The sequence below is a fragment of the Micromys minutus genome (assembly GCF_963924665.1).
Source record: "Micromys minutus genome assembly, chromosome: 17".
NCBI classification, from domain to species: Eukaryota; Metazoa; Chordata; class Mammalia; order Rodentia; family Muridae; genus Micromys; species Micromys minutus.
In genome coordinates, this window is record NC_137952.1 from 878,041 (window position 1) to 903,384 (window position 25,344).

The 25,344-nt window shown below is 40.3% G+C and overlaps 1 protein-coding gene across 3 annotated transcripts in view; it reads left to right on the forward strand.

Moving 5' to 3' along the window:
* Nucleotides 1–25,344, forward strand: part of NUP160 (nucleoporin 160) — a 49,266-nt gene that overhangs the window by 20,067 nt on the left and 3,855 nt on the right. The window contains exons 14-34 of one of the 3 annotated variants that reach the window (XM_080931381.1): nucleotides 587–686; nucleotides 783–948; nucleotides 1,446–1,573; nucleotides 2,086–2,246; nucleotides 4,755–4,888; nucleotides 5,921–5,991; nucleotides 6,592–6,751; nucleotides 7,779–7,848; nucleotides 9,463–9,561; nucleotides 11,719–11,838; nucleotides 13,722–13,817; nucleotides 13,909–14,003; nucleotides 14,083–14,179; nucleotides 14,271–14,376; nucleotides 15,295–15,455; nucleotides 16,080–16,140; nucleotides 17,229–17,339; nucleotides 17,501–17,624; nucleotides 18,999–19,100; nucleotides 21,605–21,746; nucleotides 23,915–24,040. In XM_080931381.1, coding sequence (XP_080787507.1) covers nucleotides 587–686; nucleotides 783–948; nucleotides 1,446–1,573; nucleotides 2,086–2,246; nucleotides 4,755–4,888; nucleotides 5,921–5,991; nucleotides 6,592–6,751; nucleotides 7,779–7,848; nucleotides 9,463–9,561; nucleotides 11,719–11,838; nucleotides 13,722–13,817; nucleotides 13,909–14,003; nucleotides 14,083–14,179; nucleotides 14,271–14,376; nucleotides 15,295–15,455; nucleotides 16,080–16,140; nucleotides 17,229–17,339; nucleotides 17,501–17,624; nucleotides 18,999–19,100; nucleotides 21,605–21,746; nucleotides 23,915–24,040 — 2,430 coding nt within the window. Of the gene's footprint in view, nucleotides 1–586; nucleotides 687–782; nucleotides 949–1,445; nucleotides 1,574–2,085; nucleotides 2,247–4,754; nucleotides 4,889–5,920; nucleotides 5,992–6,591; nucleotides 6,752–7,778; nucleotides 7,849–9,462; nucleotides 9,562–11,718; nucleotides 11,839–13,721; nucleotides 13,818–13,908; nucleotides 14,004–14,082; nucleotides 14,180–14,270; nucleotides 14,377–15,294; nucleotides 15,456–16,079; nucleotides 16,141–17,228; nucleotides 17,340–17,500; nucleotides 17,625–18,998; nucleotides 19,101–21,604; nucleotides 21,747–23,914; nucleotides 24,041–25,344 lie in introns of those variants that run through there. The other 2 variants (XR_013975388.1, XM_080931382.1) reach the window with 2 other exon arrangements.

The following is a 25,344-nucleotide window of genomic DNA, read 5'->3' on the forward strand; positions in this document are numbered from 1 at the left end:
AGCAGTCACGGCAAGTGGCAACCAGTTGTAACTGTAGGGGATGAAGCACCCTCTTCTGGCCATTTCCTTGCTGGTTTAAGATTAGATCTTTTTTAATATTATCTTTTGATTTGAATTTGGTGTTTCCTCACCATTCATTGTCTTTGGACATTATGTAGATTGTAAGTTCAATCTGTAAAGTCTTCGCCCTACAAGCAGAAAGACCCTAGCACCCCTCTAGAAATGTCAGTCTTAGTTGTGCGTGCTTACGGTTGCAGTGACGGGGAGACAGAGAGTTGGATCCTGGGAACTTGTTAGTCAGTCTACCCTACCTACACATGCACCATCATCCTCACTCAACTGAACACAGGTAAAAAATGGAAGGCTTAGCTCACACTGTTTGTTCTTTCTGTCTCTGCTGAGAATCAAACCTAAGACTGAGCTACATCCCTTATCCCTTCCAAGTATTAAAAAATGACATTTAAAAGTATGTATACATATTATATATCACACAGTTTGTTGTCTATATGATACATTATGGATTATGAGTTACATGTCTTCTTTTTTAATTATTTAAAAGAAAATAACTGAAGGTTTGTACTTGCAGGGGTACCTGTCTTTCCTGGTACCATCTTCCTTAGTAGATCATTTATATCTCCTGCCTGATGAGCACCTTTTGACAGAGGATGAGACGACCATATCAGATGGTAATAATTGTTGTCTATAGTTGACTCCTTTCCTATAATGTGTTAATCAATAGACCTTCATGTCTTCAGACACAGTGTTAACATTCTGTCTCATAGATGCGGATGTGGCACGGGATGTCTTGTGCCTCATCAAATGCCTCCGGATGATTGGAGAGTCGGTTACCATGGACATGGCAGTTTTGATGGAAACCAGTTGTTACAACTTGCAGTCTCCAGAGAAGGCTGCAGAACACATTTTGGAAGATTTGATCACTACTGATGTGTAAGGAGAATTTAGGGTAAAGTACATCTAATAGAATTCAGCAGTGTTGTTATCACAGATTTTTACTATATGGTCAAGTATATAAAAGTCATGTTTTAACGTGAAAGTAATTTTCCTTGATTCTAAGTCGATTTGTGAGTGCGTGTGTGTGAACCTGGACCTTGTGTATTCTAGGCAAGTGTTCTGCTCCTTAACTACATCTACAACCCCTGTTTCAGTTGTTACAGGATGCAAATGTTAACATATGCAGCTCTAAAAACAAATTCAGAAAGTATTATACTTCTAGAATCCCTTAATTGAACTGGATGTTCTTAAAAAATATTTTTTTTCCTCGAATTCATTTTGTGGGTTATTCCTAAAACATTGAGGGTGATTTTATGTGGACACTGGTACCTTGTGCCAGAACGATTATCTCCACTGCTTTTCTGTGAGCAGCACACATAGAGCCTGTCTTAAATGTTGTCAGTGGTAACAGAAATTATCTAATTATCATGTAGAGAAAATGTGATGGAAGACATCTGTAGTAAACTGCAGGAGATCAGAAACCCTGTCCATGCCATTGGGCTTCTTATACGGGAGATGGATTATGAAACAGACGTGGGAATGGAGAAGGGATTCGATCCAGGTAAACAGCAACACAAGTGTGCGTTATAGAAAGCAGTGCTGTGGGATCGGGGGTTGAGAGGATGTTCTGTTCTTCCAGAGGAACTGAGTCTACCTCCCAAATCCACATCCCTGGTCTGTGCCACCTGCATTCATGTGCACTTACCTGCACACGGATAGACATACAAACATAGTTAAAGGTAACAAAGCCAAGTGTGGTGCTCACGAGGTAGAGGCAGGCAGATCTCTGAGTTCCAGGCCAGCCAGGATTACACACCTGTCTCAAAAAAAGAAGAAAAGAAAGCAACTAAATGATACATTTAACTCCATTTTTCCTTTTAAAATTATTACATTTATTTATTTTATGTACATACATGTACACATATGGTGCATAGACAGAGATCACAGGACAATGTGTAGGGATGAGCTTTTCCCTACTACATGGGTCCCTGGGAGTTAATTCAGTTTATTGGGGTTGGCAGCAGCTCTGCCAAGCCATCTTGCCAGCCTTTAACTCCTTTTTTCTTGTTACAGCTCAGCCTTTGAACGTTCGAATGAATCTTTCCCAGCTCTATGGCAGTAGCACTGCAGGATATATTGTGTGCAGAGGTGTGTATAAAATTGCCAGCACTCGCTTCCTGATCTGCCGAGACCTCTTGATCTTACAGCAGCTATTGACAAGGCTAGGAGATGCAGTAAGTACCTGAAAGTCTGGAGACTTGCCTGTATTCCCTGCTTTTTCCCCTGCGCTTAGCCCAAGCAGAGCTCTGCAAACACCAGCTGAGAGTAGTAGCAGTTACTTTTCTCATCCATGTGACAAGACCCCGACAGCGTGTGGAGGGAAGGCTTTCTCCTGACTTGCTGTGTCCAGTCTGTTGTGAGGTCACGTTGCCTCTATGGTCAGGAAGCAGAGGGAATGCTGGCCCTCAGGTCACATTGTGTATACCGCTAGGTTTAAGGGGGAAAAAAAAACATTGTAATGCAGATTGTAAACATGGAAGTAGATAAAGAAAGACTTGAAGGATGTGGGTGTGGGGCTTTCTGAGAGGGCGTTAGTTCTCATCCCATTCTCTTACTCAGCACAGCACAGCACGTCGACCGACCTCTTCAGTTAAATTTTGCTTTTATTATTATTTTTTTTTAATTTAACGTTTTTATAAATTTAGAGATGTATTTTTATGATGATTCTAAATCTCAAGTTGATAAGATTAATCATCATATAAGTAGAAATAAACAGAATAAATGCACTTGGACTGTCTAGGAAGCAGATTACTGTCACTAACCTCTGTTTATTTAATATTGCAGAATTTTTGCAGGTCAGCTCCTACTACCACTCTAGATTCCAGAACAGAACCCCAAGTGTAGCGGATAGGGCTGTCTGAAACAATTTGAGCATGCAGTTTGTTTCTCTGAACTTTCTACTCCTTTTTATGCCTCCTTTTCCATCTTTTCTTCCTCATAACACCAGATTCTGTTGCCGTCAGAATCCTGGTGGCGTTATAGACTGTGAATGACTGTATAAAAGATTATTTTTTCCTCACAATTGAATCTTTTTGTTCCTTGGACACTCCAAGGCTAAGGATCAAACTCAGGGCCTCAGACTCAGACCCATGTGTCTCTAAGTTGATAAATGCATTCAAATCTGACAAGGAAACAGCCAGATTAGACCAATTCATGTTAATATATAAAGAGTCAAAGGCTTATAAAGCTCCCAGTGTTTAATCTTTTTTTTTTTTAAAGACTCATTTTTATTTCAGCTAGGTGGTTGTGGTGGCACACACCTTTAACCCAGCTTTGCAGAGGCAGGGGTGAGTGGATCTCTGAGTTTGAGGCCAGCATGTTCTATGTAGAGAGTTCCATGACATCCAGAACTATATAGAGAGACCTTGCTTTGAGGAAACAAACAAAATATATATCTGTACTTTTTTATATGTATGAGTATTTGGCCTGTATGTATGTATGTATGTATGTGTGCACTGTGTATATGCTTGGTGCCCTCAAAGATTAATAAAGGCATCACATTCCCTCGAACTGGACTTAAGATTGATCATGAGCTAGGAACATGAGTGCTAGGAACTGAACCTGAGTCCTTACCCTCTGAGCTTTTTTTCTAGCTCCAGAAAGTTAATTTTGAAAGCTCCCCCTCCCAAAAAAGAAATAGGAACTATTTTTAAGAACCTTATTTAGGTGAGCCCTCAATAAACTTTGCTTGTTTGCTTACTTATTAAATAGGATTTACTGTTTCAACCAGGGTAGCAAACTACAGAAATCATTCTGCCTCTACTGAGATTAGAGGCCTGTCCCACCATGCCTAGCTCCTTTGCCTTTTTTTTTTTAATAAACAGAAGCAATAAATGTTAGTTGTAGAATCTTTATGAAATGCATGTAAGCTACAAAAGTCATCTATAGTCCTACAATAATAAACACAGTATCCATTTTGTTGTGTGTCCTTTTCTATGTAAATGGTTTTTATTTTGTTCATAAGACTATAATTTTATTTTAGTAGCTACCTAGCACAACTTTAACTTTCTTAGCTATTTTTGGATATCGCCATTTTGTTTTCCTTTTTGGCAAGTATCAGGAGTTAAAAATAGGGTCTCATATAGCCTCAGACTCACTATGTATCTGAGACTTTTCTTTCAGTGCCCATGTCTGAATGCTAGGAAGTCAGCCTTTGGCCATTAACACCCTACTGCCAGGACTTTAGCCATAGCCATAGGCTGTACACATTTTCAAGACATTGGGCATCACTGACAAATTTGTATCAGTCGGTCATACTGTTTTCACATAAACTACAGCAGCAGCAACAGAAGAGACTTAGATTTCTGTGTTCCTTTATTTCTTTTTACCAGTTTCCATGAGTCAGAAAACTGTTTTGAGCCACGTGTGGTGGTGCACACCTTTAATCTCAGCACTCAGGAGGAAAGGCAGCTAGAGATCTCAGGGTTTAAAGCCAGCCTGATCTACATAATGAGTTCTAGATAGCCAAGACTATGAAAAGAAGCCCTGTCTTAAAAAAGCAAAAAGAAACTTTTGGTTTGTTGATGGTGGATATATTTGTTTGTTTTGACTGTTACTGTCCAGCAAAATACTTGCTAGTCGCCACACACTGGCGTGACACGGTCCTTACTGCATTGCTTTGTCCTACTCTCCTAACAGCTACCTGTTACATTCCTAACAGCTTACCGTCTTTGCTGTCACAGGTGATCTTGGGAGCTGGTCAACTCTTTCAAGCTCAGCAAGACCTGCTGCATCGAACAGCTCCCCTGCTCTTGTCTTATTACCTCATTAAGTGGGCGAGTCAGTGCTTGGCCACTGATGTCCCAGTTGACACACTGTGAGTTTGTTTATTTTTATTTTTTTTAAATTATTTAAAAGTAGGTTGTTGCATTTGTTTTTGCCTTTAAGAATCTCAAAGACTGACACTGGAGAGATAACTTGGTGGTTAAAAGCTCCACCAATCCTTCGAGGACAGGGGCTCAATGTCCAGCACCCACATGGTAGCTCACAACTGTCTATAACTCCTGTTCTAGGTATCCAGTGCCCTGTTCCTGCCTCCACTGGCACTGCACAAACGCAGTGTACATGTATAATATGCAGGCAAGACACCTACACACTACACACAAAAAAATAAAATTTTAAAGGAATTATATTTTTTTAAAAAGAATGAACATGTTTAGCTCTTCCATTTTTATAACAATTGAATGTAATTTATTAGAAAGTAATACTTCATTTTATATGAACCATACACAAAATGGTTGTTAGAAGTAGACTGAACTTTATATGCAAAAAAGAAAGAAAAGTTTTGTGACTACAGTGTGCTCCTGCTTCTTTTCCTGTTGCTCTGATAAAATACTCTGAGAAAGACATCTCAAAAGAGAAAGGGCTTGTCTCAGCTCACAGCTCAAGGGTGAATGCTCTCCTGTCAGTAGGATCTTGGAGCAGCTGGTCACATGACTGCGTGCTTAAAGCTCAGCTCCCTTTCTCCACTTTCTATAGTTCAGGACTCCCTGCCTACGGAATGGTCTCAACCACTGTTAAAATGGGTCTTCTCATGTCAATTAATACTCTAGATTCCTCACGGACACTCTAGACAGCCTTAATCCAGCTGATCATGCATGAATGGTTGCCTCCTGGTTGACTCTAGTGTCTAAAGTTGACAGTACTGACTGTCATTAGGCAGTGAGCTCTGGCACACAAGTGACTTTGAACAACCCTTGAGTGGTGTGAGGGACAACAATCTAAATCCTGATTTCTGGCCTTTTTAAGCTTTCAGTGGAATTCATATGTGTACTATATTAGTTAAATCAGCAATATAAAATAAATTAAGAAATAAAATACTTATCAGAGTTTTCTCTCTTTTTCATAGGGAGTCTAACCTACAGCATTTGTCAGTACTGGAACTAACTGATTCTGGTGCCTTAATGGCAAATAAACTGGGTAAGGAGTAGGCCATGGTATATATGTGCTTTACTTTGGCAGTTTATTGTATATTTATTAAAATGTTCTTTTGTCATTTTAAATGTCCATTTTGTAGAAATGTTCCTGTTCTTTGCTTTTGTGCCATGAGCAACCCTGTGGCCTGAGACGTGTGGTTGTGGCAAGTCATCTGGGAAGATGTAGTCCCAGATCAGGCATAAATGAGGGGTGTCATAGGTGTGTGTGTAGGTCAAATAAACACTGTCAGGAAGATTCTAGAAAACCACCAAGAGAAACCTTCCTGAGAATCAGAATCTTAAAGTTAGTGTTTCTTACATTGCTGTTTTGTCCATTGTTTTTTGATACTCCAGTAATTAATTCAACAAAATGATTTTAAAATTTTACTAAGTTCTAACTTTAATAAGTGGCTTTCGAGCTCCTACCTAAAAGGTGGGGTCTTGGTACCGTTGTAAAAAGGGTTTGGATAAATTGCATAGCTACAGTGAGATTCTGAAATGATTTGAGTTGCTTTTCCATTTTGTGTGTACAGCGTGACAGTCTGCAGACTGCTTTCATCGCATGCCACTGCTGATACCCATGATGCATTGTGTTTCTTTTAAGTATCTAGCCCTCAGACAATTATGGAGTTATTCTTCCAAGAAGTTGCAAGAAAACATATTATATCTCATCTCTTCTCTCAACCCAAAGCCCCGCTAAGCCAAACTGGATTGAACTGGCCTGAAATGATTACTGCAGTTACTGGTTATTTGTTGCAGCTTTTGTATCCTTTTGCTTGAAAACCAGGTGACAGTTTTGTTCAGATTATCTTTAAAGCCTTTATTCTTGACTTGCAATGATGTTTTCTTTCTCAGTGCTGAAGACCAAGCTCAGGGCAGCACCAACTAGCGTGTTAACATATAGCTACATCTCCAGACCCATGAGGAACATGTAAACCGTTTTAAAATAAGGTAGAGAGATGGCTGAGTGGTTAAGAGCATGTACCTGAGGACTTGAGTTCAGTTCCCAGCAGCCATGTGTGATGCCTCTAAATTGCCAGCAACTCCATCTTCCGAGGATTCAACTTCCTTTTCTGACCTCCAAGCCAGCAGCCCTTACTTACATGGACATGCCTTACACAGACGGCACTTACCTTCATGCTTGACCCCCACACAAAAGAAGACAGTATTTAAGATACCCTTTTTTGTTATTGTTTGAGACTCACTGTACATCCCTGGCTGGCCTAGAACTCACTCTGTAGACCATGCTGGATGAGAACTCACATAAACCCACCTGCCTCTCAAGTGCTAGGATTGAAAGCGTGGACCACCACACCTGGCTCTGGCTTTTTGGGTGTTTGTTTCTCTGTTTCCCCCCTTCGCTGGGTTCTTAGAACCAAACTCAAATCTTAAGGCTTTCACAGCCAGCAAGTTGTAGACTAAGCCCAGGGCTTTTCTTGTTTGCTTGGTTTATTTTTGGTTAGTTAGTTTGTTTGCTTGTTTAATGTTTTTAGCTCTGTTTTTTTTTACCTTATGTGTATGGGTGTTTTGCCTGTGTGTGTGTTTGCACACAATTAGAAGTGCCTAATGAATGCTAGAGAGGGCATTGGATCCTCCAGAAGGAGTTACAGATGACTGTGGGTAGGTGCTGGGAATTGAACCCAGGTCCTCTGGAAACCTCTGAAACAACTCTCCAGCCCACTCTTACTTGCTTTTAATTAAACCATTTTGGTGACTTTTCTGAGTTTGATACCCATTAATATGGATATTTTAAGACAGGGAAAAAGCAAAATTCCTTAATTTAGTAACTAGATGGCCTAGCAATCCTGGTTGTCTCTTTCTAGAATGTTTGATGGGAAATTGCCAGTATGTGCAATTACAGGTGAGTTGTGTTCAACAGTTCTTACCGTTCTTATAAAGAGGGCCATTAATAGGTTATTTATCTGTTACTGTTAACTGTATTTTAATTGGACTGATAGCAAGAACTATAAAAATTAAACTTGATTATGCCAAGACGTGGACCAATATTTATTCCCTTCTCTTCCCCTCCCCCACCTCAAGTTCTGATTACTGAACCCAGGTCCTTGAATATGCTTTTTTTAAAAAAAAAAAAAAAAAAAAAAAGCCTGCAAGAGGCAGAGGCAGGTGGATCTCTGCGAGTCTGAAACCAGCCTTGTGTATATAGTGCATCGTAGGCCAGACCAGGCTCTGAAGTGAGACAGTGGCTCCACAGTGCAAACAGAAAAGAGAAAACTGCCACTGCTCCTAGACTCTAGCGAGAATGACTGTGGCAAACATGATTCCTCTCTGGGAGTCAGGATTTGTCCCAACACTTAAGATTGCAGAGAAGTCATTTGACTCTTGTGACACACAAATGACATCTCTTACAAGGACTTTGTGGCCTAAAAGTAATGCTTAACATTTCAAGGGAAAGGACTTGGGATAATAAGTAAAACATAAATTCTGGGAGATACAAGGCAAGCCTGGCTCATGAGACAGCAAAGGATCACCAGTTATAAAGCTGTGTCCATTCCCAGCATTCCTGGAAGAACAGCTAAGCCCACATTCACTGAAAAGATAAGCTGTGTTTAGCTCTCTTGGCTTCTTTAGTACTTACCTGTGTGCATATACCTAGTATACCCTCTACATCCCTGTATGTATGTCTCTGTACCACATGCTTTCCTGGTGCCCATGGAAATCAGAAGACAGTAATTGAATCCCTGGAACTGGAGCTGTGAACTGCTGTGTGGATGCTTGGAACTGAACACAGGCTCTCTACAAGAACAAGTGCTCTAAACCACTGTACCATCTCTGGTCATTTTGTTTTTAAGTTGTCCCTCCTTAAGAGCAGTAGCTCACAGAGCCGAAGTCTCACTGCTCTGAGCCACTTCGGCCTGAGCTCCTCGGGAAAGCCTTTTTTACTTGTCTCTTTTCAAGGAATGTCTCTGACCTGTGGGAATGGTCGTCACCACTCTTTCTCCAGCAATTCTCCATGCCAGCTTTACTCAGACAGTGTGGCTTTCTCCTTTGTTTCTCATCTTCCTGCTCTAACTGACTGCCTTGGGATTTTTCTTTTAGACTCTAGTAAATTTGTCTTCAGATCCAAAACAAAAACTTTTAGATTCTCATTAGGTTTTCTTTAAAACCAAACAAACCATTTACATGTAAATCCTTTCTTTATTGGACTGTACTCAGTGAATATGGGAACAGCAAACATTGGAAAATTGCTTAGATGTGAAGTGTGTTTACCCGTTTCTGGACTCCTTTACTTGCTGTATTGACCAGGCTGGCTCCGTACTCCTGATCACAAGTCACCTTCACATCCCAGATTTGAACTAGTGATTATAGGCATGCGCCACTACCCCTGGCTCTGCTTTCTTATGGTCCATAGTTTATATAAAAAGGTACTAACTGGATCATCCCTCTGAAGACCTTAGAAGTAACTGTTCTTTGTAGTGCTTATTCTCTAATCAGAATGTTCTTTTATGCCTTTGAGGATTATATCCAACTGCTGCATCCCTGGTGTCAAGTCAATGTTGGATCATGTCGCTTTATGCTAGGACGGTGTTACCTAGTCACGGGGGAAGTACAGAAGGTAAGCCACATCTAAGAGGTGAGCAAGGTAGACAAGGAAGACCTGGTGTCCATCTATCTCGGATATAGGGAACGGGAAGCACAGAACCTTCTGGAAAGGGTTAGAGAAGACTGACTAGCAAAGGACATTATATGTGTTCAGGATTTGCTAACTGCCTGTACTTTGTTAGTACAGGGAAATAAGAAGGAAACATTAAAATCTCTCTGCCCCAGTCAGATGTTTTTAGGAATTTGTGATGCTTTTGGTTGGTTTGTCAATTAGAATGTTTGTTTTGCTTTGCTTTGCTTTGTTTGAGACAGGGTTTCTCTGTATAGACCAGTCTGGCTTGTAACTCAGATATACTTGCCCCTGCCTCTCAAGTACTGGAATTAAAGGCGTGCACCCCCACGTCTTAGTGATACTTAGTGATGATGTTGTTGGTGTCACATAGATGGAGCTGGTAGATGGTGCTGCCATTAAGATCACAGGCTGTTGTAACACCGTCTCCAGGCTTAATTCCCAGTCCATGTGACATCCCACAACCAAGTGTAACCACAGCTCCAAGGGAATCTGAAGCCTTCTGGCAACTGTTGCCAGACATACGTACATGCAAAACACCATCTGTAATAAAGTTTGAAAAAAAAAGACTGATCTAGTGAGTAGTCGAGTTCTTCATTTGGTAACATGCTGCTGTAATTACTTTATTACAAATGTATCAAACATGAACATCAAGGTGAATTTTTTTTAAGTTTTTAAAAACCCAAATAGACATTAAACTTTACACATGTGTGACATACTAGTGGTTTAATCTAGAGACTTGCCTACTAGACAAGTTCATTTCCACTGATCCATGTCCAACTCCACCTTTGCCAATTAAATAATGAGTTTGTTCCTTCAAATTATAAAATCAATATGTTGATAGAACTAGACTAATTCTAATGATCCCCTTTTTTTATTTATTAAAAATTTAATTTGAGGCTGGCCTTGAACTTGGCTATCCTGGTACTTACTTCAGTCTCCCAAATTGTTAGGATTAGAGCATATCTGTTTTTTGTCTTGAGGCAGGATCTCACTATGTAGCCCTGGCTGGCTAGAACTCACTGTAGACCAGACTGCCCTTGGACTCAACAGCTATCTACCTACCTGCCTGCCAACCTCTGCCTCCTAAGTACTGGAAGTGTATTTGCTTTTTCTGTTTTGTTTGTGGTTTTTGAGACAGGATCACTGAAATTCTAGTTGACCAGCAACTCACTATGTAGACCAGGCCAGCTTTGAACTCAACAAAGATTTACCTATCTCTACCTCCTGAGTGCCGGAACTTGTCATCACATCTGGCAATACATATTTGCTTAGTTATAATAGTATTTAACATGCTAGAGAAATACTTCTGTGGCTAAGAGTACTTGTTGCCATTTTAGAGGACACGGGTTAAATGCCTGCATAGCGGCTTACCACCATTAGTCTAACTCCCGTTCCAGAGAAGCTGACGTCTCCTTCTGATGTACGTACATGCACACATGCGGCAAATATAAATCTTTAAAGATATAATAGCATTTTAAAGGTGAGATAAAAACAAACAAGGTGGCTTTTTAGTAGTAAGAGCACTTGCTGCAAACCTGAGTTCAGTCCCCAAAGCCCACACACCAGAAGGAAGAATCATCTTCCGGAAGTTGTTCTCTGACCTCTGTGTGTGTGCTGTGGTACATGTGCACAAAATAGATATTTAAAAATTAAATTTTTTTTTCTAAATGAGGAAATGTTGAGAAAATTTTAAATAATTCCTCAAAATTTAGATTTAGCAGCCAGGCACGATGTATACCTAAAATCCCAGTAACTTGGGAGGCAGAGGCAGGCAGACCTCTGAGTTTGAGAACAGTCTAGTTCACATAATGAGTTCTAAGACAGCCAGGGCTACATATAGAGACCCTGTCTCAAAGTAAAACAGATAAACAAAATTTAGGTTTGACAGAAAATGTATTGTAGTATAGTTTTCTTCAGTGATTTTGCCCCTATTTTACCTTTTTCTAGTAAATGCATCCTGACTTATAGTAACTAGAATCGAATGAATGTTTTCTTTGTTGAAACAGTCTCATTATATAGCCCAAGTCTCGAAACTGTTGCAGTTAAAGGTGTTTTCGTTGCACTATGTCCAACCTTATTTATTACTTATCTCTTCAGGCTCTGGAATGCTTCTGTCAGGCAGCATCTGAAGTAGGCAAAGAGGAGTTCTTAGATCGCCTGATCCGATCAGAGGATGGGGAGGTTGTGTCCACCCCGAAGTTGCAGTATTATGATAAGGTACAGTGTTGTGCTTGGGCCCTCCTTAAACACTCTGTACTGATGAGCATCTCACATGCACTGTCTTGGTATTTCTCTCATGGAGGAAACCATTATGTCTGTTTAACTGGTATTCTGATTTGGTCCATTTGTGGCTCAGTCCTAGACAGGCATCTTGGAAGAGTCAAAATATTCCAGCTATGGGTGGGGTAAGGTACTTACGCCTTTACCTGTCCCTTCTTCTTCAGTGGGTTATATTTACATGACCAACTAGATTGACCCTTTTTTTTTCCTTCAGCTAAATAAAGCTTTCTTGTGTGTATTTGCGTGTGTGTGTGTATGTGTGTGTGTGTGTGTGTGTGTGTGTGTCACTCAAAATGTTGAGTTAGTAGCATATACCAGTAAGTGCTTTTGAGAGTATCTAAATACTTTTTGATGTGTCTGAAGACAGCTACAATGTACTCACACTTTTTTTTTTCAAGATTTATCAATTTGTTTTATGTGAGTACACTGTAGCTATTTTCAGACACACTAGAAGAGGGCATCTGATCCCATTACAGATGGTTGTGATTCACCATGTGGTTGCTGGGAAACTCAGAACCTTTGGAAGAGCAGTCAGTGCTCTTAACCACTGAGCCAACTCTCCAGCTCAATAGGACTTTTTTTTTTTTTTTTTTAAGATTTATTTATTTATTATATATGAGTACACAGTCTCTATCTTCAGACACACCAGAAGAGGTTCAGATTCCATTACAGATGGTTGTGAGCCACCATGTGGTTGCTGGGATTTGAACTCAGGACCTCTGGAAGAGCAGTCAGTGCTCTTAACCACTGAGCCATCTCTCCAGCCCCCCCCCCCTTTTTTTTTTAGGACTTTTTAAAATGAAGTAAATTGAGCCATAAAGTGCCACTTCAAGTTAAGTATGAAACAATAAAATTTTAAGGCTATATATGCTCACAATAGATTTGTTAAAGCTACTTTAGAAAATTCTTTATATCAATTTCAGTATAAATATACTAAAAGAAATACTTAATGAAAGATTTCCAAGTAGTAATACTCATAAAGTAATGGGTGTGGTATATGTGGTGTGTTTATTCATGGAAGGCAGAGGTCAGCGTCATGTGTCTTCCAATATTACACTCCATCTCTCTGTCCTTATTTTAGATTTTTTTTATTCTTTTATAACTGATATTTTTATTGGTTGAGGAGCAGAGTACACAGACATTCCAATTCTTATCACAGGCACCCAGACTCTGAAGAGCCACATTGTGTTCATGTACACAAATGAAAAGCTACGTATTGTTTTTCTTTGAATTTATTCCAGTGATGTTCCAGCATCAAATGTGGCAAGTTTCCCTAAGACCTCACATAACAACCAAATGCTCATAATCCTCAGTTCCACCGACTCACAATTTTATGCCACACACAGAACACACTCAAAATTCTCATCTTTGACAGCACATTGTCACGAGTGTTGGGAAAGTGGACTTCCGTGACTGGAGGCATCGAGTTCTGACAGGGCAAGGACCAAAGACTGGCTTTCTTACAAAATGGTTCTACTTGTGAGCCACCATATGAGTGCTAAAAGTCAAATTTCAGGTCTTCTGCAGGAGCAACAAAGTGCTGCTGACACACTGAGCCTCCTCCACCACCACCCATGTTTTTGTAATTTAGAGATTTGGTTTTGTTTATGTCTGTGTGAGTTGTAACTGCTGTCCAGACCCTCCTGTCCATCCTGGTACCTCTTTGTGCTGCTAGTTCACTGACCAGCTCTTCACACTCGCTGCCATTGTCTCATCTAATTACCTTTTCGAATGACTTATAACCATTGGAGTGCTACTGCTGAGCCATCTTGCCAGCCCCCAGTCACGTGAATTTTAATGGAAACTTGTTAACTTTTTAGGTTTTACGTCTACTAGACGTTGTTGGATTACCTGAGCTGGTGATTCAGCTCGCTACATCAGCAATCACTGAAGCAGGTGATGACTGGAAAAGTCAGGTAAAAATTGACTACATTCAGTTGTTTTCCCTAAATTAGTTATGAATTTGGCATGTTAATTTCTATTGCTCTTTTTTGATATTTCATTTAGGCTACTTTAAGAACATGCATTTTCAAACATCATTTGGACTTGGGCCACAATAGCCAAGCATATGAGGCCTTAACCCAAATTCCTGACTCCAGCAGGTAATGTCTCAGACTTTTATTAGAGAAGGCAGTTTACCAGCTCCGTTAAACTCACCCTTGTCTGCTTCTTTTCTTCTAGGCAGTTAGACTGTTTGCGACAGCTGGTGGTGGTTCTTTGTGAACGCTCCCAACTGCAGGATCTTGTAGAGTTTCCCTATGTGAATCTACATAATGAGGTAATTAACTTGTCCACTTTAGTCTAGTAACAAGTCTTTTGGCTGCCATGATTGTTACTAACTCAACATTTTATTACTCATCTTTTGTTAGGTTGTAGGAATAATTGAATCACGTGCTAGAGCTGTGGACCTTATGACTCACAATTACTATGAACTTCTCTATGCTTTTCACATTTACCGCCACAATTACCGAAAAGGTGAGCAACTGAACCAGAACCTTGGTGTTAAAAGCAGCTTTATTAGTTTAACCATATTTCCAAACCTTGTGTATAGAACATGTATTTTAATTATATGTACACATTCCAGTAACATTGAAAATTTGTATATATTGGCTCTCATTCTATAACATTTGCAAGTGATTTTTAGTAAACTGATACTGGAATAAGCTCTTCATTTTCTGCCTGACTGTAAAAGGAGTATTGACTTGCTAAACTAGAAGCACTTTGTGCGCTGTTCCTGTGCCCTTGGCTGCCTGCCATTTTCATTTTGTTTCTTAGAGTAAAATCCTGACTGCTTAAATGTACTTAGGTCACCTGACTATAAATCTTCCCTATCAGTGGTTTACCCCTTCAACAATATGTAAATTCTTTTAAAAGATCACAATTTATCCAGACAGTGATGGCTCGCACATCTTTAATCTCAGCACAAAGCAGCACAGCCAGTAGAGCACTCAGCAGGCAGGTGTGAGGACTTGGTATGAAGCTAGAGCCCACCTAAGACTGGACCGTGCCCAGCTGGCTCAGCCTGACTGTGTGCTCCAGACCAACAAGAGATGCTGCCTTCAAAACAAAGTGCGTGGCTCCTGAACACACCGTCCATGCTTCTCATCTGGCCTTCATATGCACACAAACATGCAGAGACATGGCAGTACTTGTTTATACACTGCTTGGGAAGTAAACCAGGATTAAAAACTCGGCTGCAAAGTGAATTCGAGGCCGACCACGACTCTTAGCTTCTGCACTTTTTATGTTCCCCAAAAAGGAGCTTGTCACAAAGGTGTGCTCCATAGTCTCACAGCTTTAGTGTGTGACTTTAAGTACACTCAAGTTTGCCTCAGTGTTGGTGTGTCCTGTATCATAGATTCTGTTTGTGTCTGATTTACTCTTGTCTCATAGCTGGTACAGTGATGTTTGAATACGGAATGCGTCTTGGCAGAGAGGTGCGAACTCTCGGGGGACTTGAGAAGCAAGGCAACTGTTACCTGGCTGCTATTAATTGTTTACGGCTTATTCGTCCAGAGTATGCATGGATCGTACAGCCAGCCTCTGGAGCAGTGGTATGAAAACTTTTCTTTGGAAGATTTTTTTCATTATTATAGGGTTTTTTTGTCCTTTCAACTGTTATCTCGTTCTGCTTGATTTTATCTAAAGTGTCTACTGAGGATGCAGGTGGTGGTGGCAGCACACACCTATAATCCCAGCACTCTGGAACTGAAGACAGGAGGAAGTAGAGCTACCCTGGGGTACATGAGACCCTCTCTCAAAAAAGTGCTTAATGAATGATAGCTGCTTCTAATTTTAGTCGTGGTTAGTTGCGTTAGAGAGGCAGACACAGTGTTTCCTGTCCCGCTGACAGTTTTGTCTTACGTGGTGTCAGAATTTACTAAGCTATTGCCTAAGGTTACCAGTGAGTGAAGGAACTATGGAGCCAGTAAAAATAATAATGATTTATATACAGATCAAATTTTGACCTTACTTTAGGTAACAAGTAGGCAAATGACTCCTCTTGACAAACAGCTCCATTTTGTTGTGTTATGGTTACAGAAACCCTGTGAAAGGAGTTATGCCAACTGAAATAAAAATAACTCCTTGCCAGGTATCGAAACTCCTATCAGTGATTTAAACATGAATGCTTAATCACAGTTAATACTAACAGTTGAGTCATGGGTTTTGTTTTTCAGTCTGATCGCCCTGGAGCGTCTCCTAAGAGGACTCATGATGGCGAGTGCACAGCTGCCCCAAGTGAGCCAGTGGCTACTCATCTGTGGAGAACAGCCGTTGCTGTAGTTCAGTAGACATGGGTTGAGGTCTTAGAGAGAGGGGGAGGGAGGGAGGGAAGGTGGGTGGGTGTAATATGTTACAGTGATTATATGTAATACAGACAGATGATAACATTACTTATATATGCTATTACAAATATCATAAATAGTCATTACCTATAGTAAAATTACTTCATTTTACAATAGTTTAAGCGTTCTAAATCTAAAGGTTGTTTTAAGAGGTCTTTGAAAATACTATACTGTCATATAAGATATTAAAATTACTTTAGAAAGTATTTCTTTGTGTTTAGGAAATAGTTCAGTGGATAAAGTGCCTATTGTGCAATCATGAGGACCTGAGTTCAGATCCCCAGTAGCCATATAAAAAGCCAACCATATGGTGTGCTTCTGTAACCCAGCTCTGAAGAAGAAACAGCATCCTGGGAGCTCACTAGCCAGCTAGTCTTGCCTGATTGGTGATCTTTAATAGAGCCAAGTGTGGTGACACATGCCTTTAATCCCAGCCCTCTAGAGCAGAAATGAGTGTGTCTCTGGTTTTGAGGCCAGCCTGGTTAGCATAACAAGTCCTGGGTTAGTCAGGACTATGAGACCTATGGGGTTTAGGGGGTAGAAAACAGACGTGTGTTGCTTACTGTGTTCTAGTCAACTCAGTACCAAACATCTTCATCGGCATCCTTTATGACCAGGGGATGATGGTCTTTCACAGAGAGCTGGAACTCCAGATTTAATTCTGCCTCTCTCACTTAGACAGTTATAACACATTTAAAAACTTAGTGTTTGAAACACTAAGCACTCCCCAACTGCAGGCTTTGATTCTAGTCCTTTGTTTGAGTCAGCTGTGTGTATAAGAAAGGGGCATTGCTTAGTTTTTACTGATTCCTTTTTTTTTTTTTCATTTCTTCCTCTGTACCTTGGAAAATTAAACTGAGAGACTTTGTCCCACCCTCACTCCCCAAAAGTGGAATGTTATTTAATGTCCCCTTGAAGTTGACAAATTCATCTAATAGATACTCCTTATTCTTTGGATAATAAAATGTACTTGTTTTCCAGCCAATCGGCAAATTGAAATTCTAGAATTGGAAGATCTCGAGAAAGAATGTTCTTTAGCTCGCATTCGCCTCACGTTGGCTCGGCATGATCCATCGGCAATTGCCATCGCAGGTAGGAACTTAAACTGCTGACTGACCTGACTGATGCAGGTCCAGGCAGTAGGGTATTGCGATAGGTGGGTCTAAGGCAGAGATACTTGTCAACAATCAAGGTGCTAGTCTTGTTTATGTGTGCCCTTGGGTGCATTAAGTAGCCATATTCCATTTCCACAGGAAGTTCATCAGCAAAGGAGATGGGCACTCTCTTGGTTCAGGCCGGCCTTTTTGACACTGCTATATCACTCTGTCAGACTTTTAAGCTTCCGTTAACACCAGTCTTTGAAGGGCTTGCTTTCAAGTAAGTAAAAAAAATATGTTTTAATGGCCTTAATTTTCTTTTTCTTCTTTTTTATAAGATTTATTTCTTTATTTTATGTATATGATGAATACATTGTTGATGTCTTCAGACACACCAGAAAAAACCATTGGATCCCATTACAGATGATTGTGAGCTACCATGTAGTTGCTGGGAATTGAACTAAGGACAAGCAGTCAGTACTCTAACCACTGAGCTCTGTATAGCCTTAGTTTTCTAATGCAGAGAGTCTGTTATCTAGTGTGATTTCAGTTGTCAGAAGCTGTTAAACCGTTATAAAGAGAGGCTTTGTTTGGTTTTTGTAAAAATTTTTAAAATTTTTTGTTAGTTTATAGTTTTATTTTACTTAAAAAAAAAAAATCTTTACCAGGAGTGGTGGAGCACATCTCCAGTACCAGCACTTGAGAAATAAGGACAGGAAAATTGGTCTGAGGCCAGTCTTAGCTAAATAAGACGGTGTACTTTAAAAAATCTTGATTTTGACCTTTCTTGAGAAAACCCTGAATTAGATAATGACGATAGCGCTCATGCTGGATGAGTCCTGTGCTCACTTCACTCCTGTGGCTCTTGGAGTCATTTTTGGAAATTATTCCTCGTTTCCTCTTCCTTCTCTGTTCATGTGTGTGTCAGAAGACACTTGTTCCTTGGAAGCTGTCCCCACCTTGTTTTTTGAGATATGATCTCTCACTGGGGCTTACCTGTTAGAATGGGTGATAAGCTAGTGTGCTTAGGAGCTCTCCTTTTCTTTACCTTCTGGGGACCAAACTTGTGCTCTACACTTGCATAGCAAGCACTTTAACTACTGAGCTATTGTATTGTCCCTAAAAATTAGTTCTGAGCTGGAAGTTTAACACAGGTTATACTTACCTAACGTGTGTAGGATCCTTCGTAGATTCTGTTTCTGGCCTTTATTTTCTTTTTTTGCCAAGGTTTTTCTCTATGTCCCATGCTGCTCTGGCCTGTTAAGGGCTGATAATACAGACAACTTTTTATTAAAGTCAAAGCCATTGGTAACATGCTTTAGGGATGGAGAAGTAGCTCAGTAGCTAAGAACATTGGCTACTTGACCTCCACAGGTACCAGGCATGGAAACGGACAGACATATGAGGCAAAGCACTCAAAATAATTAAAATAATTCTTAATGTATCTTTATTTTGATTTATTGATACAAGACTGTCCTGGAACTCACTCTATAGACCAGGCTGGCCTCTAACTCATGGAGATCCTTCTGCCTCTGCTTCCTGAGTGCTGGGATCACTACCACCTGGCTTAACTTGTCTTACCTTCCTAGTCGTAGTATCAAAGTAAAGTGACGGACTGAGCATCTGGTTGCCGGTGCGGCCATTTTCATTGCAGGTGCATTAAGTTGCAGTTTGGAGGAGAAGCCGCACAAGGGGAAGCCTGGGCCTGGCTAGCAGCCAATCAGCTCTCTTCCGTCATCACCACCAAGGAATCCAGGTATGATGGCTCTAGGGATCCTGCAGGCCTAAGTAGATTTGCCTTTGGCAACGCTGTTTCACTCTTTCCCTGAATGAGTAACTTCTTAAAAAAAAGTTTAATGTGTGTGAGTCTCTTGCCTAAATATATGTGAGCCATTGGTGACCAGGGAGATGAAAACTGGAGTTCCGGGTGGCTGTAAGCCACTATGGGAGTACTGGGAGCTAAAACAAGGTCCTCTGCAAGAGCCACCAGGGCTTTTAACTGCTGGGCCATCTCCTACCCTGTGAATAGTGCTTTACACTAACCAGACTTTTTTATTTTTTGAACCATGCTTCTTTTTGAAAAGGGAAAGGGTAATTTGAGGGTTCTTGTTGGAACTGTAATTTTACTATGTAACCCTCACTGTTCTCAAATTCTCAATTCTTCTGCCTCACCCTCCTGAGGGATAAGATTGTTTTCAGGCATACAATGTTACCTAGAATTTGTAACATGTTTTTGGTTTTGTTTTTTAAGGTTTTTTTTTTTTTTTTTTTTTTAATGTGTGTGTGTATGTATTCAAGCAAAAGGAAGTTGTAAGCCACTTGATACTGATGCTAGGAACCAAATTGGGACCCACTTCTCAAAACTATTACATTGGGGGTGGTGTTTACCATCCTGTGGGCTGGAAAGATGGTTCAGGTAGTTCCCAACACTCATGTTGGCCGGCTCACAACCACCTGTAACTGCAACTCTGGGGATCTGACATCTGATTGTGACTGACCTCTTCTACATACACCTATAGACATGTATACATAACACGTGTATATATAACATGCATACATATAAATAAAAACAAGTTTTGTTTTAAAAATGTTTTTAGCCAGTGGTGGATATGTCTTTAATCCCAGCATTTGAAACAAAGAAGTAGCCTATCTCTGTGAGTCCTGGTCTACAAATCAAGGTTCAGGACAGCCAGGGTTGTTACATAGAGAAACCCTATGTTGAAACAAAAAAAAAAAAGCCTCTAACACATTAACTTGGAAGGACCATTTCAAGTTATAGCTTTTTTTTTTCACTGTTTATTATTAGTGGGAAACACACACATGCTACATGTGAGGGTCAGAGAAGTAGTTTGCAGTTAGTTTCCTCCTGCTGCCTTAACCTGGGTTCTATGACCTAACTAGCCTTCCTCCTCAGCAAGTGCCCTTATCCAGTGAGCCATCCCACACTGACTGTGTGGAACTTGGTTTTGTTTTCATTTTTATTGCATTTATTTGGAGAGTGCACATGTCTGCCTCAGGGAGTATGTGTAGGTCAAAGGACAACTGAGAAGTCAGTTCTCTCTCCACCATGTTGATCCCAGGAGTCAAACTCAGACTGTCAGGGTTGTCAGCAAGCACATGGATCTGCTGAACAGTGGTTTGCTTTTGTTGAGTTTGTCTCAGTAGGCAGGCCGGCCTTGACCTCCACCTACTGACTGCTGTCATACAAGCATTGCCACCTTATCTCCCGAAGTAGCGGTTCTTTTACTAGTTCCAGATACTGAAATAAGAACATCAAAAATTTTACATGAGAGACTGGACTTTTTAACAGGCTCAGCAGTTAGAAGTTCTTGTAGAGAACCAGATTTGGTTTGCAATATCTATATGGTGGCTCATAACATAGTTTCAGAGGGGATCCAACACCTCCTTTTGGCCTTCATGGGTACCAGAAACACACATGGTGCATATACATACATGCAGACAAATATTCATATACGAAGGAAAATGTTTTAGTTGATTGCTACATGAATGTGTTGCTTGATCAGTTTTGGGGACCAAGAGTAGTGATATGAGCCAATTCCTTTTTTCTTTAAACTACTAAAACTGAAGAATTAATTAAATAAATAGGAGAAAAGTAAATTTTAACTTATTTGATTTATTTTTTAAATGTTTTTAATTATGGCTGGAGAGATGACTCACCAGTTAAGAGCACTGACTGCTCTTCCTGAGTTCAATTCCCAGCAACCACATGGTGGCTCACAACCATCTATAATGAGATCTGATGCCCTCTTCTGGTGTGTCTGAAGACAGTGACAGTCTACAGTGTACTTACATATAATAAACAAACCTTTTTAAAAATCAATTAGTTGATGAATTAGGTCTTACTGTGTAGACAAGGCTAATCTTAAGACTCTCCTGAGTGCTGTGATCTTAAGCACAAGCAGACGCACCAAAGTGAAGTATATCTTCTGTCTGTCTGCCTGCTTACCTATGTACCCTATCTATCTATCCATCTGTCCATCCGTCTTCTGTGTGTAGGCTCATATGCCATAGCATCCATACAGAAATTACAGAACACTTGGGAGCTGACTCTCTTTTCCACCATGTACCAGGGAATCACATTAGGGTCCTCCATAAAAGGTGCTCATGTCTTAACTGCTAAGCCATCTCTCCAGCCCTAGACTTTTTCATATATAAGTGGATAGCCTCTGAGTACATTAGTTTCTAGTTAACTCATAAAATAGGATCTGAACTCCTTTGACCTTTTTACTTTTTTTCAAGTGCTACAGATGAAGCATGGAGGCTATTATCGACTTACTTGGAAAGATACAAAGTCCAGAATAACTTGTATCATCACTGTGTGATTAACAAGTTGTTGTCTCATGGGGTTCCTCTGCCTAATTGGCTTATAAACAGTTACAAGGTATGTGTACACTGAGGTGGGGTAATAATTTGGGAAATGTACTGATTTATAAGCCAGTTGTTATGGCAGTACTTAGGAGGTAGAGGCAAGAAGGACTTCAAAGACAGCCAGAGTGTGTTCAAAAGAGGCCAGTCAAAAGAAGTGTGAGACAGGGGAGGTTTCTCTGGCTTAAATGCTTTGATTCTCGACCATCAGTACTGAAACAGTTTATCTTACATTCCACATAAAGTACTCAGGACTTCATAGACTAGTAGTTAGATTAATAACAATGAGCTTATAATTAGAATAATGAGTGCATTTCATGGAACAGTATCTACTATCATTGCTTTAAAACTTGACAGCAATGGGTAGAATGTTTCCCAGTTATTACAACATTGTATTTCTGACTGAGAGGTTTATCTGTTAGTCTGTTGTCTGTTCCCATGAAGAGTTACCTGGGCAGGTTAGCTTTTTAGAGAAAAGTTTTATAAGCCCAGCTTACAGTTTTATAAGCTAAGTGTCCAAGAACACATGGCCTCCAGTAAAAGCCATCTGTGCTGTTATGTCATAGCTTATCACAGTGTGGTGGTAATGTACAGAGGACAGTTCCGCCTCCCCAGTCATTCATTATGCTCTGGACATCCCCCACATAACATAACTTAACAGCACAGCACAGCTTCATGAGTGTATGTGTTCTTTATCATCCCAGTTTTAGTCCTCATGCTGCTGAGGCAAGTGCTTCTGATCTGGTTTAGATGTACACTTGTTTAAAAATAATATCTGAAGTGCTTTGAGTGGGATAAAGAAAGAGAATCTGAAAGTTATTACTAGTTAAATTGGTTAGATATTTGTAATTATAGAACTTGGAAGCCTGAACAGAGGATTACTGCAAGTTGAAGGCCAGCCTGGCTGGTCTATAGAGCAAAAACCTGTCTTTTTATCTTTAAAGGAGTGGGGGAAGGCAGCAGTTTGGTTGGTAGAGTGCTTGCCTAGCATGCAGGAAGTACTGAGCTCAAGCACTGTATAAAGTGGATGGGTCCACATGTAGTATCAAAAGATCAAGGTCAGCCTGTGCTATATATTAAGAGAGAGAAAATAGCTGAAGTTGGAAAAGTAAAATTGAGATTACATCAAAACAGAGGAGGCATCCTCACTGTAGTAGAGTGTGGTACCCTGATGTAATAAAGTGCAGAGGACCCAGGCGTGTTACCGAAGGCCTTTAATCCCAGCACTTGGGAGGCAGAACTTGGTCTACAGAGCAAGTTCCAGGACAGCCAGAGCTAAACAGAGAAACCTTTTCAAAAGAATTAACAGCATTCTTGTTTTACTGCTGTGAAGAGACACCGTGACCACCGAGACCAAGGCAACTCTGATAAGGACAACATTTAATTGGGGCTGGCTCACAGGTTCAGAGGTTCAGTACAGTAGCATGGCAGCATCTAGACAGACATGGTGCTGGAGAAGGAGCTGAGAGTTCTCCATCTTGTTCCGAAGGCAAACAGGAGAAGACTGACTTACAGGCACTAGGATGAGGGTCTTAAAGCTCACACCCACAGTGACACACCCACTCCAACAGGGCAGCACCTCCTAATAGTGCCAGGCATATTCAAACCATGACACTCATCTAATAAAGCATCCAAACTGAAGGTGCTTTCTGTCACCTTGAGCTAATATAGGCTTAAAGCTAGTGGCACTTTTGCATTTCATTATTTCTGAAAATTAATGTATGTGTCCTGTCACTGTAGTGCTTAGCATTCCTGAGAAAACACATTGACATCACTAATGTAAGATTGAAACAGGGACAATTAAACATGTCTTAGATCACTAAACAGAACTAAAAAGCCGCCTAACAGAGTTTTACAGTGTGCCTGAAGGTAGCTGGGCTCATGAGAACTTACAGATCTTACTCTTACTGTCTTGTTAAATTGTTTGGTTGGTTTGAGGCAGGGCTATGTAGCTCTGCCTGCCTAGATGTGTATTTTATAAGTTGAAATACAATTGTATTGAAAAGGTTAATAGGAAAACCTTATTTGTTGATGTATAGAAACAATCAACATATATTTTGGTAATACATTTAGGTGTTTGTGTGTTTGGTTTTGTGGATAATTTCTAAAGCATTCTAGAAGGCAACACTGTTAAGCTCTATTTCACATTGAGGTGAACATGACTATAATTGTTGCTTTTTACAGAAAGTTGATGCCGCTGAGTTGCTTCGTCTTTACCTGAACTATGACCTTTTAGAAGAAGCTGTGGATTTGGTCTCTGAATATGTAGATGCTGTGTTAGGAAAAGGACATCAGTACTTTGGAATTGAGGTAGATGCATATGAATGTTTCCTTTTGATTGTGAGTTAGCACACTAAGAAAGTATCATAAATAAATTGTTTATATTAATGTATTTAGTCTTTACTAAGTATATTTATAGTAAGAATATATTTTATTTATTAAGTACATATTTAGTTATATAGTAAAATATTGATACCCTAGGATTCTCTAGGTTTCTTGGTTTGGTGCTTTTTTTGTTTTTAAGATTTATTTTTACTCCTGTGTGTACCACATGCCTATGGGTCCCTGAGGAGGCCAAAGGTATTAGGTCCTTCAGAAATGGAGCCACAGGTAATGGTGAACTGTCTGATACACAGATACCGGAGTTGAACTCAGGTCTGGGGAAGTATTATGCTTTGCTTTTTTCTTTTCTTTTTTTGAGACAGGGTTTCTCTGTGAAAACTCACTCTGCAGACCAGGCTGACGTAGAACTCACAGAGATCCACCTGCATCTGCCTCCCTATTGCTGGGATTAAAGGCATGTGCCACCACCATGTAACCGCCCTTTTCTTTTTTTTCTTATGTATTTTTACTTTTTTTTTCTCTCTCTCTCTCTTTTTAAATATTTTATAATTTTTTATTAAATTATTTTATTTTTTACATTCCAAATGTTGTCCTCCATCCGGCTACCCCCTCCCAGAGTTTTTCTCCCCATCCCCTCTGCCTCTGAGAGGATGCTCCCACCCCTACCCCCAGCACTTCTCTTCCCTGGGGCATCAAGTCTACAGTATTAGGGTTAGTTAATACTTGTGTTTTTTCTGTGGGCTGCCATCCCTGTCAGCTCCTTCAGTCCTTCCTCCAACTCTTAGCCCCCGACCTCAGTCCAGTGCATCTGTCTCAGTCAGAGACCTCAGATGGGAGAGGTTTCCAGTATTCAAAATGGGGATGACCTTAGATGAAATCTACCCAACAGTGGAGAGATGGAGCCTGAAAGATCACCTGCAGTAGATAAACAGGGCCCCCAGTAGAGGGATGGGACCACCAACCTACCTTCAGTTTTTTTGACCCAGAATTGTTCCTGTCTAAAAGAAATTAAGGAACAAAAATGGAACAGAAACTGAAGGAAAAGCTATCAAGTTACTGGCCCAACTTGGGATCCATTCCGTGGACAGGCACCAAACCCTGACTCTGTCTTAGCATTTTTTAAGCTAAGTTCTCTTATGTAGCTATAGTTGTCCTAGAACTCTGGCTATCTATGTAGACCAGATGAGTGGTGGTATAATGGTAATATATTTAAATCAGTTAAAAGAAAAAGGGAAGAATTTGCGTGCGTGCGTTGCTTATGTAGGTCAGAG